The sequence below is a fragment of the Drosophila grimshawi genome, unplaced genomic scaffold (assembly GCF_018153295.1).
Source record: "Drosophila grimshawi isolate 15287-2541.00 unplaced genomic scaffold, ASM1815329v1 contig_311, whole genome shotgun sequence".
Classification (NCBI taxonomy): Eukaryota; Metazoa; Arthropoda; class Insecta; order Diptera; family Drosophilidae; genus Drosophila; species Drosophila grimshawi.
The window spans coordinates 28,250,339-28,270,991 of record NW_025063098.1 but is presented as its reverse complement, the minus strand read 5'-3'; the positions used below and the strand labels follow the sequence as shown (position 1 = coordinate 28,270,991).

The 20,653-nt window shown below is 35.8% G+C and overlaps 1 protein-coding gene across 1 annotated transcript; it reads right to left on the bottom strand.

Annotated features, from left to right (window-relative positions):
- Nucleotides 1-992: 992 nt before the first annotated feature.
- Nucleotides 993-14,101, bottom strand: LOC6569737. The gene is made up of 8 exons (XM_032741668.2): nucleotides 12,517-14,101; nucleotides 10,831-11,064; nucleotides 10,480-10,733; nucleotides 8,116-8,303; nucleotides 6,233-6,431; nucleotides 4,202-4,312; nucleotides 3,960-4,138; nucleotides 993-1,254 (listed from the first exon to the last, which is right to left on the bottom strand). Exons 1-8 carry the CDS (start codon nucleotides 13,184-13,186, stop codon nucleotides 1,113-1,115), a joined length of 1,977 nt encoding a protein of 658 aa, XP_032597559.1. The 5' UTR covers nucleotides 13,187-14,101; the 3' UTR covers nucleotides 993-1,112.
- Between the last annotated feature and the right edge of the window lie 6,552 nt (nucleotides 14,102-20,653).

Here is a 20,653-nt window from a genome sequence, read left to right as displayed (position 1 = left end):
GCAAACTGAGTTAAATTTTTATTACGTATTCGCAACAGCATCGCTGCGTGTGAGTGATTTCACAGCATGGCTAATTCTAGGGAACCTGCTACAACATTTATGGGGGCAGAGCAAAGAAAATGTGCCAAACACAGCACATTAGCCAAACTCGATTCACATGTGAAAAAACATGGGGGAACGTCGAATAGTCGAGAATGATTGACTGGAGGACACTTACTTTCTTCGAATATATTTCAATAATTGATCAAGTAAACAAATTCATTACAAATATAATCCCTGAGGATCGTTAACGCCACTCAATATACATGTGATGCTTATGAATTGCTGTTGCTGTTGTGGTTGAAAGAGTTGATGTGGAACGCTTTATAATACCCCGCCTTATCGGAGTACAGGGTAAGCGAAAAAGATTCATTGATTCTTCAGAATCGCCAGGCGCATTAAAATGAACTGGCTTGAGTTTGAAACAAGCAAAATCCGTAAATAACAGACCCAATCCAAACGTAACAAAATTGCTTGTAGATTTTATTTACTTTATTTACATACATTTACATTTTGGGGCAATGTTTTAAATGTTTTTATTTTTTCAACACCATTAAGAAACATAATCAACATTGGAGATAATATAATTAATTTTTTAAAACTGTTTTTATGTGTATTTTCGTTTTTGTTTTTTAAGGGTAATCAACAATATTACTATGGACTACAGAATGCATTATATTATTTGATAGTAAGCATCGATTGTCAGTTGTCTGACAACCAATAAAAATCCTGATTTCATTTTACATATAAATTGCTGAGGCTGCCAAAAATGTCATTGCAGCCCTTGTGAAAATTATTGAAATAAAAACTGTGTTAAATGTCGCAGTAAAAATGTGAAAATTGGCAATATGTCGAAACAAAATCAGAATGAATATTAATTGAGCTGTGACAATCAAGCTTAATATCTTTTCTTAAATAAAAACTTCAATAAATACATAAATAAATAAGTTATTAACAATTATAGTATGCTTAACATGTTTAAATAATTCGGATATTCACAGTTCGATTTAACAAGGAAAAGTTGACTCAGAAAGGATTTGATTGAGTAGAAGCTCAATGCAATTTCATATTTATCACTTTGCCGGCGTATTGCAGTGTGGATAGAGGGTTTGGCAATCCTTTTGATCCTGGCCGTCGCGGGCTGCCTGTATAAAACGGTAAAAGCGACGCACTGCCTCATTCGCATGCGTTACGGGTTCCAGTTCGCTGGTATCTCTGCCAAAAGGAAAATGAACAATTGTTGTTAATTCAATTAATTTGAGGAGGAGCAGCCGGTTTCTATTTCGATTACAAAACAGGCCGGGAACTCAGCTAATTAACTTTGCCGCATTCATACTAAACTTTTGGATGTACTTTGAAAGCCGACTCACTTTGCTGGACTGGCCTGAAGCACGTGTCCTTTGTGTGCGTGGCAGACAAAAAGCCTGAGATGCTCCCTAAAACAGAAACTTTTCGGTTTTTGCCCTGGGCATTATAGTTTCAGCTTTTTAACTTTGACGCCCAGCCAACCTTAACTATTCGCACCGAACATAAGAAAACCCTTAACGATGCCATACTTGGTTGGCATTGCAGCTGCTAATGGATTTTCTCCTGCTAATTGTTTGCCCATCGAATTTCGTATTCATATGCCGGCTGTCAAACAAGCAGTAGAAAGGCTGACGGGACGAGCGGAAATTACTAGTTAAGTCAACAGACGTGCTCAGACAACATTGCATGCAAAATGTTACAGACATTTGCGTTATAAAATTAATGTCAGTTTCATCTACATAATGGAATTTGCCTTAAATTCCATTGAAAACAATTTGTAAGATTGTTACACGTCACTGTCACTTCCTTGTTCGGCAAATATTATTAAGTAAAAAGAAAAAGTTCCAGAATTCCAGAGGGTACTTTAATTTGGTTAGCAACTTCAGCGGTTTTAAATTGAATTGTTTTTATATTTTTGTTGCTTTTTTAAGTTACCTTGAGCCATTTTTTTGATCACATATTTTATTAAATATGCCAATTTTTACTTGAATTGAATGGATGCGCATCTGATTGATAAACTATATAATATAGCAGCCATAAGCATTATATAACATTAAAAATATTGCGTTTGATTTATAAGTTTATAAAGTGCAAAAGGGTATTCGACATCCTATAAGGAAGAATTTTTCTTGATTTCAATATTGGGTTGTGCAGCTAATTGAATCTATTTTTTATTAATTAAATTAAATTTAAACTAAAATCGATAATGGGTCTTTATTTGTTAATTATGCAATGCATAATTGAAGGCAGTTAAGCGATTTAATTGAATTTTATGTCATTTTTTTTATTAGTAATTTAATAGTAATGATAATCAAATATTCGCTTTATAATAAATATTAAGAGAATACTTTTCCAGTATAATTGGTAGAGCCTATTTAATCTATATAAGCAATTTCAATAGCTAAACAAAAGCCATTTAGCCATTATTCAGTATTTTAATTAATTTCCTAGAATCCTCAAATGTCAAGGACGTTGTTGGAGCCTTTTGTTTTGCACTTCTACCCCGATTTAATTTAGTCTGCTGTTTTGTAAGTTTTTTCCTGTTTTGGTTCTGCTTTTGTATCTGTTGTTCGACTACTCGAGTGCGTTTAATAAGATTAGAATTGAACGTACTTGGGGCATTTAATTAATGATGTGTCATTTACATGAATACTCATAAATCATACAGTGAGCTTCAATTCCCCTGAAGGTATGCAACAATCTGGAAGCCAATGTTATTCAACAAATTTCTAGATGTCAATATACTTATCAAACATTTTACAACGACTATTTATATTCATTTTTGGTTTCATGTGCTGTCAGCCAGAAAAAAATTACAAAAAATCAGACAGGCAAGTTGACACGAAGACAGGCAAGTTGAGTCTTCCAATCAATTTTGAAATCAAGTACTTAAAGTTCATTATGTCTTTTAATCCCATCGATTTCGACGAAGCAAGGAAAACATGTAATATCTAAAGATAGCTTTATATAAATTTGGTATCAATCAAATCGATATGAGTCTAGCCTTAACAGTCTCTGAGATTGTTATTTGCATATATACAGCAAGAGTAGAAAGGCATTAATCAAGCAAGCTCGACTTAGAGATACCCTGTACTCAACTCTTTGTCTCTTTGCCATTTTTTGTTCGTAGCTGATTGATGTGAATCTAGTCTTAATAGTCTCTGAGATTGTTATACACAGAACAAGTAAGAATGCACTCATCAAGGGACACACGACGTCCTCTTTGTCATTTTAACTGTCACAAGCGCACTCACAACATTAAAATACCCAATTTGTGTGCCATGACAATTGCAGGGTATACAATGATGAGCTATCTAAGCTATATCACGCATGAGTGCTCTGCAGTTGGCAGTTGTCAGTTGCCAGATGACCGTCGGCAAGCGTAGTCAATTATGAGAATACATTGTATATGAATGGGTGGCACAAGTTGACGCGCTCTTTGACGCCACAATTTTTTCGCTTTCCACTTGGCTGCTCAAGTGCAGTGCGTGCAACATGCAGCATATGTGGAGGACAGCAGGCGAGCTCTGTGACAACTGCTGCACATGTGCATCTATATGTGTCTTTGCGATGAGCACTTTCTTTGTTCACGCTCTGGGCCATTGATTGAAAAGTTTTGTCAGCCGCTTTGGTTCATTATGTGTACAGTTTTCACCCGGGCTACAATTCAAGATAGACAAGAAAGACAAGCAGTGACATTTTTGACTGGCTGACACTACATTTTGTAATTTGTAATGTGTAATTTGTAATGCAGCTATTAGAGCGCAAAATTGGGTCCAAAGCAAGAGTCAAATGCATTTATAACACTTTTCGCATTAATGATGCTGACAGGTTTGAGCAACTAAGCCAAGCAAAGTTGGCCAGAGTTTGCCCTAATTGAATAGAAAACATACCGACTAAGTTCAGCAGATATGAAATTGCTATGCGGACTATATGTGGCCGGATCCTTGTACATGCTGCACACGATGCGCTCCTTGCATAATTCATTTTTAACGCCCAGCTGCTCAATGATTTTATCAATCTTCAACAATATGGGACTGTAGAATGGATCGTAGTTAAGCGGATATAATGGCTGAAATAAAGAAATACAAAATAATTATGATCGAGAGTTGTTATATTGGATCCACTTTCAAACCTGTCCATCCTGCACAAACGGCTGATGTTCGAGTATTTGCTGCTGTTGTTGGATCAGACGCTGCTCAGCCTGTATCCGAATGGCCTCCTTCAGCTGTGCCGCCAGTTCGGGCTATGATTGGAGAGAGAATGAAATGGACAATATGAAATGGTGACATTTATTGCTATTTATATGAAAACTGAGCTGAAGTGTTTATGGTAATATTGTATTTTTATCGATTTACTTTTAATATATATACACATAAAAAAAATCACAAAATCTCTTTGAATGAAATAATATAAAATTGATTGATTGATTGGCATTTATAAATGGCATTCCATATAAAATGGGGACGATAATTATAATTGTCATCTCTTTTAAAATTGATTTTTATGCTATCAAACCTGCGCCCATTTTTTGTTTTGGCTTTGATGTATTTACATGAGAGACGTAAAAGGTTGGTGCTTGAAAACATTCTTCACAATACTTGACACACCCCTGCTGACTGACGTCATCCCTGAACACGAATTCTACATATATTTTAATATATATATAATAAAAAAAACTTGTCTTTAAGCCAACAAAAGAAATATTTAAAATATAAAAAGAAAATCAGCAAATCAATACGGAAGTATTCTTCATGTATATAAACGTAAGTGTTGTATTTTTAAATATTAAATTATGCAATTCAACTATTAAATAGTTAATAAATAGATAAATTAATAATTTATATCATAAAATATTAAGTAGCATAAATAGGTATTTAACTTGAAATTGGTGTGTTTGAAAAAGAGCTTTAAATATAACAAACAAACTTAACAAAGGTGAAAACCATACATAAATTTATTGCAATAATTATTAGATACATAAATAAATGACAAAATTAATTGTGAATTATGACTAAAGCTTTCTGTTTAACCCCTGCAGAGAGTTAAGTATAATGTGCAACATATGCCTGCTTAAAGTATCATTAATATCTTCTAAAAACATTCCTAAGATAATAATTTAATTGTCGGCTAGGTTTCTAAAAAGCCGTTGGCATACTTTCTCAAGGCACTGTAGCCAAAATCACTAAGCAGCAAACCTTGTCTTGTTGCACTCGTTTAATAAAGCCCAACATCAGTTGATGTTGCAATTTAGTTGTCGTGCCAAAGTGCATTTTAATTATGGTTTAGTTAACACGACCCACATGGGTTGCCAACACCCTTGAGCACTCTTGAAAGTGAAAACTGCCAACTGACCCAGTGCAGTTGGGAAAATAAATAATATGTGCATAGCACTTTACGGCCACATGACAATGCAATTTGCATGGAGACACCGGAGAGATGGCGAGACAGACACGGGACAGACATTAAGACAAACAATTGCGAGTTGGGAGGAAAAGCTGTTTACACTCTTAGAAAAAGTGTCAATAAAAAGTTGACGACCATGGTGCCCGTCTAGACTTGGTTGTACTTGACTGCAAGTGAAATTGCTGCGGCTTGATTGATTAGTATTTTGTCCAATAACAGCTACAGCACGGTGCCTCCCATTCCTCCCCTTTGAATGGAAAGCTATATTCCAATAATCCTCAATGCTGATTTATTAAGTACGGATGTTAATTTCCTTTTGTATATGTGTATATGTTTCCAGACTACAAATGTATATATATATATAAGCAATAAAATATGCAAATGCAATTTTATGGACTCTGTTGAAATTTTAGTTATCATGTGAAAACATTTATTATTCCATTCTGTTAGATTTTTTAGGTTGAATTCATAAAAATTTAGGATATAATGACAAAAACTGTGAACAATAAAATTCGCTTGCAATCACAATCTTATAGTTTTTTCAACATTTTTTTTTAGAATCAGATAGATTACAAATTTATCTTGACGACTTCTCTACCTTTTAGCTATCTATGAATACTTTAATAATCAGACCAGTCAAAATTTGATTACTTTTGTAACAAGTCCAGTCGTAGACTATCGCTTTAATTGGCACTCACAAATATAGATTAAATCAGTGTATAATTAACAGAGCTTGCCACATGTGGTTCTATATACGCACCGAAAGTTGTTGCTCCAATTGTTGTTGTTGTTGTTGCTGTTGGATTTGCTGTTGTTGCTGATTGTTGCGCGCTGGCTCGTATTGTGCGGCAATCTGAGCTGCGGCTGTAAGGCCCTGTCCTGGTCCAGGTCCTTGTCCCTGTCCATAACCCGGGGCTGCCACATAGACCGGACTGTGTTGCCCAAATGCTGGCCTTGAGCTGCAAAAATGTCATTCAATTCGGAAATGCGCATGAAAATTTGTGTTGTTTTTGAGAACCACGCAAATCTCTTCTGATTGTTCCACTTGTATTTGTTTGCTTGGCTGTGCACTCAGAGAAAAATTCAGTTCTAAATTCATGCGAAATCAGTAAGAAATTTTTAGCGTTTCTGTGTTGAAAATTATTACAAATTAATAAATCATTAAAAATCGTTCTCGAAGCAAAATAAATGCGAACAAATATTGTTAAATCATACACTTATTAAAAGTATGGTTGTACTTAAAGTAAGTGTAAAATACTCTTTGTGCTAAAGTGAAAGCCAGAATTCTTCACCTAAGCTGATTAAGTTATTTAGATTAAAACAAGTATCATATGTCTTACTCCAAGTGAACAAGTTCTTGACTTTATAAATATCTAAATAGATTTTGAGAAGACAATTGTCTTAAAAGTAAGCACTATTGATATAGACTTATCCCAAAACATACTTATAGCTGGAAATGTGGGTAGTAGAGAAACTAATCTTGAATTGAGAATTTTGGAAGTTTCTTCGATTTCAGATTTCCGACCTTTAAACTTTGAACTTTTTCTCCGAATGTAAGCTTTCGATTCTGAACAATTTGGAACAATATCGAATTTGCACTTCGACTAGTAGTTGTTAGTACATAGAGGCAATTACGGTGTTTAGTTAGTTTACTGTTGATATTAGGGGTGTGTGTGTGTGAGTGTGTGTGTGTTTATGAGTGTGGGTGTGTGCGTGTGCGTGTGCGTATCTTGGGCAGTTTGTACCTTTGTTTGTTTAAGTTGTGACTAGAGGCATGTGCTTTTTGAAAACCAATTTGTTGCTGCTGCTGCTGCTGCTGCTGCTGTTGTTGTGTGGGCGGCCTTTGTTGCTGGTTTTGTTGCCAACGTTGGTGCTGTTGTTGCTGCTGCTGGTGTTGATGTTGCTGGTTAGCAGATGGCTGATGCTGTTTGGTGTGCGGTTGTGTTGTGCCCAAGCCCCAACCATGCAGCTCATTTACATCGTTTGCTGAGTGCGGCTTAAAGTAATTCGCATTTTCCCCAATTTGTGCAACGCGATTTATATCGCCTATATATCTAAATGTGACGAAGATGATATTTAAGCGTGTGGCAATGTGATGTGTTTGTTGTGTGTGGTGTATGTGTGTGAGTGTTTTTAGAGACAGACATTGAGAGAGTTATGCACAAGAAGCACAATTAAAATGATGAACACTTCGAAAAGAGTTGAACATAATTGCATTCAAAATGTTTTCTATTTTGTCAAAAATAACAACTGCTGCCAAAGTATGAAAAATCTACTGCAAAATCATTCTTGAAAATGTGAATTAAAAATATTTGTACAATCTGTTTGAGTGAATTGATACAATGAAGTCTTCATGGCTAACGAAGCGGTAAAACAAATCTTCAACAATATGAAGATTGAGCACTCTGACGGGGTTTGTTTTTTTATTTTTTAAATTCGATACGCAACTTTAGGAAAGTAACCGAAAAGTCGTTGCTGAAAACTTGTGTGCCACCCGATTGGTTTGGCTGACTAAAAGATTGATTATATTAGTAGTTCGTAAAATAAAGTAAAAAATGCTGATAATAAATTTGGACACGTCTTTGGCAGCTTTCTTCCTATTACCAGTTCAAATATTTTTCTTGGCTTATAGTTGCAACTTACTCAGAGCCCAGGCCGGGACCGCTGCTCTCCCAGGCGCCCTCAAAGTGCTCATGTCCTGGCCTAGGACCATAAGTCTCGTGCACAGGTGCGCCATGCAGAAAGGCCGACGGATGTCCCTTGGGTGGATGTGTGTAGATGAGTTCCGGTACCGATTGATGTTGCTCACCACTGTGCCAGGGCGGAACCACCTAAGAAAGAGTATAACAGAGATGAGAGTGAGAGAGAGGAAATGAATATTAAAGTCAGTTCTTAAATAATACACGGGCAACATTCCTGAGTAACATTAGAGTAACTTACATCATTTTGTTACTGTATGCTCAACTTTTGTGTCGGGGCTTTTCTTAATGTGGCACGATTCGGTTGCCCTTTGTGCTCTCATTGCTATTTATAGCTCGCAATTGATGCGCATTATTTTGGTTCGAAGAGTGCTTGGGTTTGATTTAGTTCAGTTCAGTTCAATGACTTTCAAATTGTCGTAAATAATAAATGCGGGCCCGGTGGCTGAGCTATGTACTGTGGCCAAAACAACAGCCATTGCCAGACAGCACAATACAGTTCAATATACATTTATATATACATATTTTTTATATAGACTCAGTTCAACGCTCTGCTGTAACAGAGGTATGATGAGCAGGAACTTAAGTGCTTATGTAAGATTTATATACAGTAGCAATCGGTAAAGCTGGGCTGTTCTGGTACTTTAAGCTGGATCATTATCAGAATAAGATTAATCCTCGCAAATGAACCCGAAAATATCTTTATAATTTTAATAAAGCTTTAAGTTTTTTTAGTTGAAATATATATATATAAATAATTATTTATGAAATGTCTATGAGGCAAATGAATATTCATACATTCTCATTCGCATGAATACAGGATATAGGCTAGTCGAGCATCACCACTATTTGTGTTTTGTTAACTTGTGTTTTCCATTTTCGCAGCTCGTCTGTGTCTGAATTTGTCTCATATATTTCTGAATTTTAGTTGCTTCACACGTGGGCTTCATACTGTGAGTTAAAGGACACAACTTTCAGCTTTCAGCTGTTGACAGATAAGAGGAAAAAAAATGGTGAATTTTTTGTCTCATCACTAACAGATGACAGCAAATTCAGATTACGCCTGGCAAACTTTCGGGACAATGATATATGTCAGCTCTTGAGTATAAGACGCGAACGCGTCAAAATTTAATTTATGATTGCACCACAAGTGTCTGTTTATGAAGCTTAAATCATGTACCGATGAGCAAAAGGCGAATTTTGTGCACATTAAAGCTGAGAGCTGGAAGATTCTGTGCCAGTAGTTTAATAAGCATATATTTATTCTGACTAAACAATAAGCACTAAACATAATGTCTCATTAAGAAGTATTAAGAGAGGCCTTTGACTCGAGATGATGACATAATTAGATTTGAACATCTAAGTTATTTATAAATGTATGAAGAGCGTTAATATTATGAAAGCAGTTTAATAGGTAATTGCAAGTTTCCATTAAATGCAAATATATTGCCTTTTATGACAGTCTTGGCTAATCAAAATTTAAAGGCGCATCTCTCAGACCTACGTTTACAATTTGCGCAGTCTAAATGAATTTGCTGGCTTAAATGAAATCCGGACATGAAAATGGAAAAATAATAACACGTACATCCAATTGGCCTCCGCGGCTCAAGTGAAACTTTTGCGCCAAGATCTTCAATTATCTAGGCCTATTGTCATTGTCAGCGCGACAAATTCAGTATTCATATGATGAATATATCTCATAAGTATAAATGAGATTTTGTGGGTAAATGTTCGAGTGTCTGTTCGTGAGTGGGCTCCTGCTAAGCCATGTTAGCAACAGACACCATTTAATTCAAGCAACAGGATTTCATTTTCATTTGATGAAATGTTAAGCATTTATTTTTTGTGCGGCACTTGTTGTGTGTGTGTGTATGTGTGTGTGTGTGTATGTGTGTGTGTGTGTGTTTGAGTGTGGAGATTGTCATCTTTAAGTTGACAATGAAGCACGTGCTTTGCGTTCTTGGCGCATAATACAATTAGCTGACATACCGCTTCCACATATGTCTTCAAGTTTTTAATTACCTTTTGAAGAAATGGGTGGGCGTGGGACATATACCCTAATAATAAGCGTGTCTGGCATAAATATTAAAAATGAAAGAGCAAAAGAAATTGAATCTACTTCTTTTTTTTGTTTTCTTGTGAAATTTAATCAAATTCATCGCGCTGACATTTTAACAACAGAAACACAAACACCAAAAAAAAATCGTGAGTGGCATGATGAATACAAATCAGAAATGTTTAAAGAAAGGGATAAAGACCGAATATAATTTATATTTTGTTTTTCATATTTTTTTCTTTGAGTACATACCGTATGATGATGATTGATCAGATGGTGATGATGATGATATTTGGTGCCGTGATACGATTGCTGATAATACGAGCATAGTTTGAACAAATGCGATAAGGCTGGGAACAGGAAGAGCAGGAATTTCAACAGCAACTTTTTGGCTGCCCCAACACCAATCACAATCGGTAACAACCAGAATAACTTGATTTTGATGATCTTAATAATGAGCACCAGTGCAATGAATGACAGCAGCAATTTGTTACGTAGAAATTTGTCTATGGAAACGAAAGTTGCATTTTGATTATTGGATTTGCTTGTAGTTGACCAGAAACTGAAAGCGCACTTTCTGCACATGTTTTCGCATTTACTCACGTATCTTCTTCTTGATCATGGTGCCGGCCAGTCGAGCCTCGACCAGCTGCTTGGGTATCAACTCCAGTTTGGCAATGACCCCATTGCCTTCGATGGACCGGGGCGAGATCCGAAATGTGGCACCGTTGAAAACGATCTCCGGCAGATCAAGTTCCACATCGTGTGTCATTGCGAACTTAATTGTTTTGTCATAAAACGCATTCGAGACTTCCTCGATGGGAGTTTCCGGACCGGCTGCGTGTGAGAGAAGAAAATCAGCATAGTGAAAAATCCCATTTATATGTAAAATATGATGTGGCAAATATATAAGTCAGTTATGTGCTATAGAAAGTTGTCCAAAGATCAAGCTGCTACGTGAAGGGGAACCCATTAAATGATATATAACAATTTTAGCTTATGTTAATCGAATTGAAATTAAGTAATTATTTTTTAAAAAGATTTTCTAAATCGTAGTCCTTGAATCTCTTGCAAATCAGTTGTATATTTAAATGAGACATTGGAATGATTATATCTGTCTTATGTGAAATACTGATAAAATTTACCAGGGAATCTGGTAACTTAACAATTATTTAGCATTAAAGTGAAGGATGATAATTATAAGTTTTGATAAACCATTTGCAATATAATATTTATTTTTCGAAGAACTTTTCAACGTAGTATTTTAAGAAATATATTTCGATATTTATCATGAAATTTAAGAATTCTACTTTACTTAAAAATCGAGTAGTTATTTGCTAAAAATAGTATAATACAAATTCTGATGCAGTAATTATTTTTCCATTCTTTCGATTTTAAGAATGACAAATTTACATAAATTTACATAAAAATCAAGTCTCTTGTACATTTAGCATATGGAATATATTATTAAAACATTATTATATTAAATAGAAATAGTAATATTTAATTGATGGTTATTTAATTGTAAGTATTAGTCTCGCATTTCTATTTGTCGTTTTATCAGTTCTATGGTTATAAAAGTGGTCTAAAGCGAACTCTTGCATAACATTTGGCTCAATGAATTTCAATTATTTGTTGATATTGCATTAGCGAAAGAAATCAGCTGTTCAGTGCCGTGACTCACAATGAATGCATGCGCTTTATTTTTATTTTTTATTTTTATTTCTTATTTTCTTTTCCAGCAAAAGAAAAAAAAACACGTATAATCAAATCAAAGAGCGTCGGCAAGTGAAAGTTGTGAGTGTGAACGTGCCAAGCAAAATGGTAAACAAAACGAATGCAAAGAATCGAATGCCGAACGAGATGTGAAAACGGCTAACAAAAAGATCCACCAACAGACCCAGACTCGAACCAGAGTCGAACTCAAACCAGCCAAACGAAAGCGAAATTAGCCAAGGGCTGCTTACGTAAGAGCTCCACATGCGTTTGATTTAATAGATCATTTGGGTAAATTAAGAATTAAAGTTGAAGTTTTTTAACTTAAGCCATAAACTGCCATGAAGAAACGAGACCAATACAGACTTTAAGCTAGAAATAATTGGTCAAAAATTACGTTTTAATATGCATCAATTTTTTTCTTTATCAAAATATATTTATTTATGAAAAAAGAAGATTTTTTAAAAAATCTCATTCATTCGTAGAAATGAGCTTGGAGAAACAAAATTCACTTCTACTAAATTTAAGAGCACATTATTTCTTTGAGTGTAAGCGGTTTGTTGAAAGACTTACCGGAACGTGCTTCATTTGGCGTTTCCTGTTCCTGTTGCTCCGGTTCGTACTCCACCTGATTTTTGTAGAATTTCAAACGCCGTGTTATGTTCACATCCTGTGTACTCAGAGCTGTATCCAAATAGCTGTAGACGTTTTTCTGGAAACAGGACATGTCTGGCCTCTTATAGCAGTCGCGTATGATGCCATCCCAGAGATCGTTGCCGCTGGAGAAGGTGCGTGCCAATCGCATTAGAATCGAGTCGCTGCCGCTCATCTTTGTCCTGACAGGCGAAGGAGACGGCCGGGGAGGCTGAGATGAAGACAGAGACGGAGGCGGAGGTGGTGCCCCTGTAGCATTAACAAGTGGCTGCCAATCCTCCTGCGTTTCCTCCCCATCGGGTGCATTTGTTGTTGCTGTTGTCTCTGCAATTTGCGTACTAATATCAGGTGTTAAAGGTGTTGTGCTCAAGGCGCCTTCATCCGCGTTGACCACGTTGGTGAACTGGATTGGGCAGAGGAGCATGGCCAGCAGCAGTGGCAGCCAGTTGGTCGACTTATTGGCCATGTTCGACTGACAGCGATTTCTATTTCGACTCGTTGAGGATATGCTGTGTTGGCTCTCACTTGTTGGCCAATTACGGATGTGCGGCGTCCAGTTACTGCAACTGCCAACTGTAAATTTATTCATTTTCCACAATTTACACCTTAAGGGTAATTTAACAGTCTTCAACTATTTATATTATTTGGTTACGCTTCACTGGCTGCCAAATTAAACTGGGCTAATTGCGGGGAAAGGGATTGTTAGCCAGCAACAACAAATAAACAACAGTTGTCGCTTTTGTGGGCGAAATCAATTCGGCGTACAAAACCCGATTAACACGTAAACACAATTTCAGCTTTTGTTGTTACTTTTCTTTTTCTTTTTTAGTAATTTGTTGTAATATTGATTTTCACAAATTCTTTTGGCCAATGCGTGCTGTGCTTTCTTTTTTATTTGACTTGTGGCTGTGTGTTTTGGCCAATTTCGCTGTTGCTGCTGTGCTGCATTTAGCACATTTTCTATTTGCGTTGGCCAAGCCAAACCAAACTGAAATTTTTGAAACTCAAACAAGGCGTTGCTCAGTTGCAATTACTTCATTTGTACACGCGCGACAGACACGCCTACGGCTTTAACGGTTAGAAATCGTCTGCTTAAAGACGCTCAAATATTTTGGTGACGTGCGCATGCGTGCGCGTCTGACCGACAACTGACTGAGACGCTCGCAGTGCCAGCTAGTCAAGTTCATGGCGAGGCCAATGCTGTCGACGTTCGTTCAGTTGCTGGCTTCGTTAAGTTGGTTTTTTTTTGCAATGCATTCACCACGTCTGCCGCTGTTGTTGCTGCTTCTTCTTTTGGCACGCGGAATTACTCTATTGGTATTCTTCCGCCGCGTTAACTGTAGTCGTCAGTCTTGTTGTGTTGTGGTTGTGGTTGTTGTTGTCTGAAAATTGTTTCAGCTTTGTTTACGTTTTCCAGTTTGCCGTCATTGCTGCAAGTGCAGCTTTACCGCTAAATTCAGCGCACAATTCGCGCTCAGCGCTTTTTTCACGGTCTTTTAAACGAGTGTTTCTCAAACGTGTTTTTACCTGCAAAGCCAAAAAAATTCGAAAGATTATTTTATTCAAGTTACATCCATCTATGTACATATATGCACACAATAGGCCACTGGGCCAAAGCTGCTTTGTTGCGATCACAAATATTTTAAAATGCCTAACGGGTTTTCAATAGTGGTAATAGTTGAAATTGATTTGGATAATACAATAAAATGAAAAGGTGCTGCTCTTCTTCTTAATAATAAAGTTGATATTCAATTTATGGATGTAATAGATTGATTGATGATTGATACAGAAAAAAAACATTGGTCGAATTTGTCTTTTTTTTTTTAATGTTCATTTCAGGATTAAATATTTATGAACTCATTTGAACATGCCCAAATTACACAATGTTTGAACTTTTATTTATTTCTTTTTTGTTACAAAATTGTGACTTTCTTTGTTTCTTAAATGTTTTGTTAAAAAACAACAAATGTAGATTTTTATGCAGTCTTTTTTAAATATTTATTGAATTCCATTTCAACAATTGTTAGTATGTACACTTGAAATAATATTTTTAGTCGTAAGTCAAGGCTCACACTTGTAAGTCTCTCTCTCTCTCTCTGCTTACTACCACATTACAATATTGTATTAAGCCAATTTGGCCTTATACGAGCCACTTGAATCCCTTTTGCATATTTAACGCCCAGCAGACAGATATGAAATATTTGTGTGTGGCTTAAGCGGTTTGAAGAAATCACAAATGAGATTTATATGTTTGGTTGTGGGAAAAATCAATTACAATAATTTACGCAAACGCAGCTGGTGACAACGTTATTTAATAATTTTAATGGGGATCGCTGCTTGTTGAGTGGCCACCACGAGGCGTATGAGGAACGTTATTAATAACGACATGTGTTTCCAGTATTGCAGCTGACATTGCGCTTATGTCTTTTCATATAAAAAGCACACATTCTTTTTAAACTACCGCTGCGGCTTAGGTAATCAAACGCGCAACGGTCATAAAGCATTTCAACAAAGTGTCATCAAAGTAATGGGCCAACTGAACAAGTTTTGGACTAACACAGAACACTTAACTACGACTTAGTATTAGTTACATGTTTTTTGTTGTTTTTGTTTTTGTCATTTTATACCCTTGTAGAGGGTCTTGTAATGTTGTCGTAGAGCACTGAAGAAAACATCTTCGTCAGGGGAACGTGTAAATTTTCTAGATTTGCTGGCCTTTTGTCCATTTACCTACCCATGTAAATGTTAAAGCAATCTTTATGAAACGTCTAATATAACAGTCACTTTTCAGCAGGGAGCAATTGTGGGAAGTCATTCGGATCTGACTACTATATCATATGAAAAACTTGTTTGTTGTCTACATTGTATCAAGAATATACTACTATATCTAATAGAACCCAGAAGAATAAGGGAAAATTTGTGTAGGAGTCGGTCGGATCAGATTATTACATCATATAGTAAAAATCTATTAGGATTATTATTAACAACACCTGACTTAGTCAGCTGAATTTAAAGTATACTAAGCAACTTTCAATGTACGTAGAAGGGTATCTGAGCTTCGGCTTGTTGCAGATAGTTTCCCATACTTCTAGCTGGTTATGTTTGGGTTCAAACAGAAGTCGGCAGTTGTCTAACGGTTGCTGACCCAGCAGAGTGGTCAGAGTTGAGCGTACGAGATGAGAGCACAGCAAATTAGAAAACTAGAACCATGAGTGATTTTTGGCTAGGCTTATATAAGATGTTATATATTACAACTAGATTGTACTCTATTTTATGCGGCTTTCACTTGACAAGCTGATTGCGCTGGCATAATGATCTAATGAAATCTTTTCGTAATGGCACTTGGCTGGAAAATGGTCAAAATGCTGACAGATTTAATTTTGTAACAAGCTTTCGCTGTTTTTAGCTGCCAGACAGCGAGATATTTTTATTGCATTTTTATGTGACAACTACAACAAAAATAAAAACAAATAGCAAATGCTGCTGCTGTTGCAGATACTAAAGATAGACCAGCAGAATCCAACTGTCTGTCGAATGTCAATTTTGTTTTTATTTAACTGCGTGTTACGTAAAAATCTCAACAGTTTTTAAATGCTTTAATCTGGTAATCAATTGTATCAAATGGGGAATTAGGCATTTTTAATCACTCGTCAAACTTTCAGTTTCAGCTAATATCTCTGCAATAAATATATAATTTCACTTTATGCGTATGCGTATGCGTGTGTATCTCGTAGTTCGTGTATCTTTCAGCGTGTCTTTCTGTCTGGCTGTGTGGTCAATTTGTAAGCCGATCGCTCGACTAGCGTGCAAATATTTGTATAAACTGTGCCTAAGTTTTTAGTTAGCTTTTGCCGCTGTTGGTATTTTGAGAGAAATCTAGCTGTGAGCAAAAGCAAATTCACTTTCATTGCGGTTAACCAACCCGGCTTACTAATGGCTTATTAAGCCACAAATAGATTGGCTTAATTTTTTACGAGCACATTTGATGTGCAGGCGAGTGCAACGCATTTAATGTTTTATTCGATTGAGTTTGCTGTTTGCTGTTTGCTGTTTGTTTTTTGCTGTTTGCTGTTTGCTGTTTGCTCTTACGAGTATTTTCAATCTATTTGGCTTTTGGATAAGTGCAGCCAAACGGCAGAAACGTGTTGATAAACCGACCATAAAAACCAAAAAGCGACACAATTCGCACATTCCCAATGGCTAATCGAGTCTGGTTGGTGTTCTTGTTGTTGTTGATGGCGATGTTGTGATACCATTGCGTGAGGTTATTCAAACATAACACAGCTAAAGAGTCATTTAAGAGAGCATAAAGTGTATACGTGTATCTAGACAATAGTATTTCTGATTTTCATCTATATTGTTAAAGTGTAAAAGAATCATTTTGTGTCTCATAAAGTTGTACGTTTAATGCAACTTTGATTTATATTGTTAAAGACTTGTTTTAGACATCAAAGCTCTTAAATGAAATTATGTACTCTTTTGATAATGGGCCATTTTAAGCCATCAAAGATTTTACGAGTTTATTTATGAAATATTATCAGACTTTTACTCTTTAAGAGTAATTGCAGATCTCATTATATATATATATTAAATTACTTATCTGTTATATATGTTTTATATATTTATGTAAAATCAGTCGACATTGCTGAAGCATGTAATAAATGTAAATTGTGTCCAAAAATTGTTGCATGAATTGTGAAAAACCAAGAAACATCGATAAAGAGATTTAAAGATAATTGACTGGAAGCTGTTTTATAATCGATATCAATTTTAATCATATAGCTAAAGTAAATTGCTGATATATATTGAAAATTCTTGTATTGCATCTTCTAACTTAGCATGACCTTAATTATGGTTAACAAAATATTTCAACGAATTTTAATAAGAATTATGCTATTCTAACCAGCTAACAGAAATTTGCGGCCAAGCAAACAGATGTGCAAAACTTGTTTGCTTTTAATTAAATATGCGATTTAGAGTGCTATTTCCAATCAGGTCAAGCATATAAAAACAAATTTATTTACATAACTTAACACGAAAAATTGAAAACTGCTGTTTTTATGTTTAAATAACAGTTGGAGTTTTTCGTCAAAGCTTTCTTTTATGCATTTTAGTTTGATTTTTTGTGTACATTTTAATATTTTATATTTGAAATAACAAGCGCATAAACCACATTATATATTTAACATTCGTTGCCCCACAAAATGCATATTTATATATGAATAAAATAAATCTGCTGCCAACAACAAACTCAGTTTCAGCTGTTTCTCATGTTATGCAAATGAATTTAACGCTTGTAACTTGCAACAAGAAAAACCAAAAATGTATGTTAAGCTGTAGCTAAATTTAGACATGGCAAATGAAATGAATTAGCATTTGTCGTTGCTGGGGGGATGTATGCAAGCAATGTGTGTAAATAACTATTAGTGTTTAACAACAAAATACAGAATTGCACGCCAGCAGCTTTAAGCCGGGCTAATTGCTAGAATAATGTGCACGCCTCAAAATTATGTGTTTGTTTGCTGTTTGCTGCTTGCTGCTGTTGTTGCCGTTGGGTATTAGAGCGTGGTGTGATGCTCATCGGGCATGCGCTAATAACTCAGACACAAGCTAAAATTCTGACTGCCAGAACTTTATTCAGCGTCTCACAACAATGTCTTCCCACATGCCACATGCCACAGTTTGGGGGCACACTACAAAAATTTCACTTTTATATGCGCACACATGCTCGTAATTTTGTGCAGGAGAAATGCAACGCCAAACAGAAAATAAAAAGCCGGAAAACAGGTTTTATTTTGATATTTGTGTGATGGGGCGAAAGACCTGAATTAGTGTCTGCTGCCTGGATTTAGCCTTGTCAGCAGCTGGTAGCCAGTTTTTTTTTTATTTTTTATTTTTATTTTTTTATTTTGCTATTTATGCAGCTTGCAGTCGAAACTGGGTCAAGAATTGTGCACTAATAGGAAATCGCTACAGCCTGACTTTTACTTACAACTATTAATGAATTGTAATAGACACACACACACACAACTGAGCACACACACACACACACACACACACACACACTTGCGCACTGTTATCAATTAACGCATTTTTGTGGCTCGCACTTTTTGTTGTTTGTTGCGTGACGTCTAATTAGAAGCTGTTGTTGTTGTTGTTGTTGCAGTTGTTGTTTTAATAGTTACTTTCGCTTGTCTGCCCAGCACAGAGCAACAACAATTTCACGAATTTCATATTAAGAATTAATCTTGTCAAATTACAGGTGACGAACGTTGTCTTTCACTTTTACAGTTTTCTTTGGCGTGGGCTTGGGTTTGGTTTCACAGTTTTGGGCTTATATATTTGCTTTTTATTGTTGTTTCACATGCACAACGCGGCAGCTGTCGGCAACTGTTGGGTTCCAACTGAAATAAAACGGGGCCCGAACCACAGACAACGAGCTTCCAAGCTCAAAGCTGTGCCCAACGACTGGGTGCCGGAGATTTTACTTATGATAAATGTTGTGGAAAAAGAGAGAGCGAGAGAGAGCGCATTACTCAAATGCCTAAAAGTATGCTACACTTTTTTACATTAAATATATGAAATATTTATTTATATCCGTTGACAATACGACGCTGTACATTTTTAGGTAGAATATTATTATAATTATAAAAAAAAGAAAATTGAAATCCTGCAGAACTACGTAATGAGAACAAATTGTATATAATATTACTAAAATAAGTATTTCAAAGCCACGTCAAAATATAAATTAAATTATTTATGAACAAATAAATATGTGCATTGAAGGATTTAATCCTATCCTGCTGACTTAATCCATTTTCTGTCATTCTATAGTTGCTTCTCACGTTAACCGCACTTTTTGCAAAACTTTTTTTTTAATGTTCTTGAATTTGAACTATTTCAGTGCCTCTAAGATTTATTTTATTTATAAGAAATGTTTACTCTGGAATAAATACCTAATTACATTTGTACACTTTTACAATGTTCTTCTTTTACTGACAAAGCTGTGTATATAAATAAAAAAAAAAATACAAATCATTGCTTCTAATTTTCATAAAATCTCAATTAATGTTATATTTAAAATGAATGTTGGCTCCGTTGCAGATCTTGTTATTGTGGTTGCATTATTTATCCGCCTGTCTTTTGATTTTAGACTTATCTGCTGTGCAAATCAAAGACACACTTGCCAAAAATGGATAAAATAGTAGTTTATAAGTTCGAATAAAATCAATAAATCTAAAATATGCTGATTGTGACGCTTCGAATCCCATATGGTATATATTTTCTTGAGTCGAGTCGATATAGCCCTGTAAAAGTCCAAAACTTTTAAAACTATAAAAGAGTATTCCGTGATTAAGATAAGTTATTAGCTTGTTTGTGCAATAGGTTAGGTTAGGTTGTATCGGCAGTCAGCCCGGTAGGCTGACACACTTAGGCCATATTTGGCCCGTTGTGATACCGAAATGGGATCCAGGGGTTTTCTCCTGCAGTCGTGCCTTCAAGCATTCTAACATTTATGTTTGTGCAATATGTTTTACTTTATTATTGTTGCGTTACACGAAAATAAATAAATAAGTTAATAAATAGTTAAAAAATGCTTCCATTGCAATTTCTTATTATATTTTGAAGACTATTGCACCAGCCTCACCTTCGACTGGAGGATCTGGGGCGACGGTGGTGGTGGTGGTTGTGGTGGTTTTCTTATTCACTTTGTTTCTTATCCAATTCTTGATGAAGAATTGCTTCTGTGGTGCTGCAGTGGCGTCGGGATCTGCCGGAACCACTATTTTGGTCGGCTTATTGTTCCAGAGCTTTGCAATTTTCAGTAATTGCTGGACACTAACGACTTCAGTAGAGTCAGCCGACGCGCCCTTTAAGACGCTGGGAGGACTTTTCTCTTCGTGAAACGCATTTGGATTGTAGGCGGGGAAGGGTGAATAAGGTGAATACACAGGCATTGGATAGAACATGGGTTGTGTTTGTGCATATGGGCATGGAGAATATGGATTTTGACCATATGGCATTGGAACTGGTGCCGGATAATATGACATGGGAT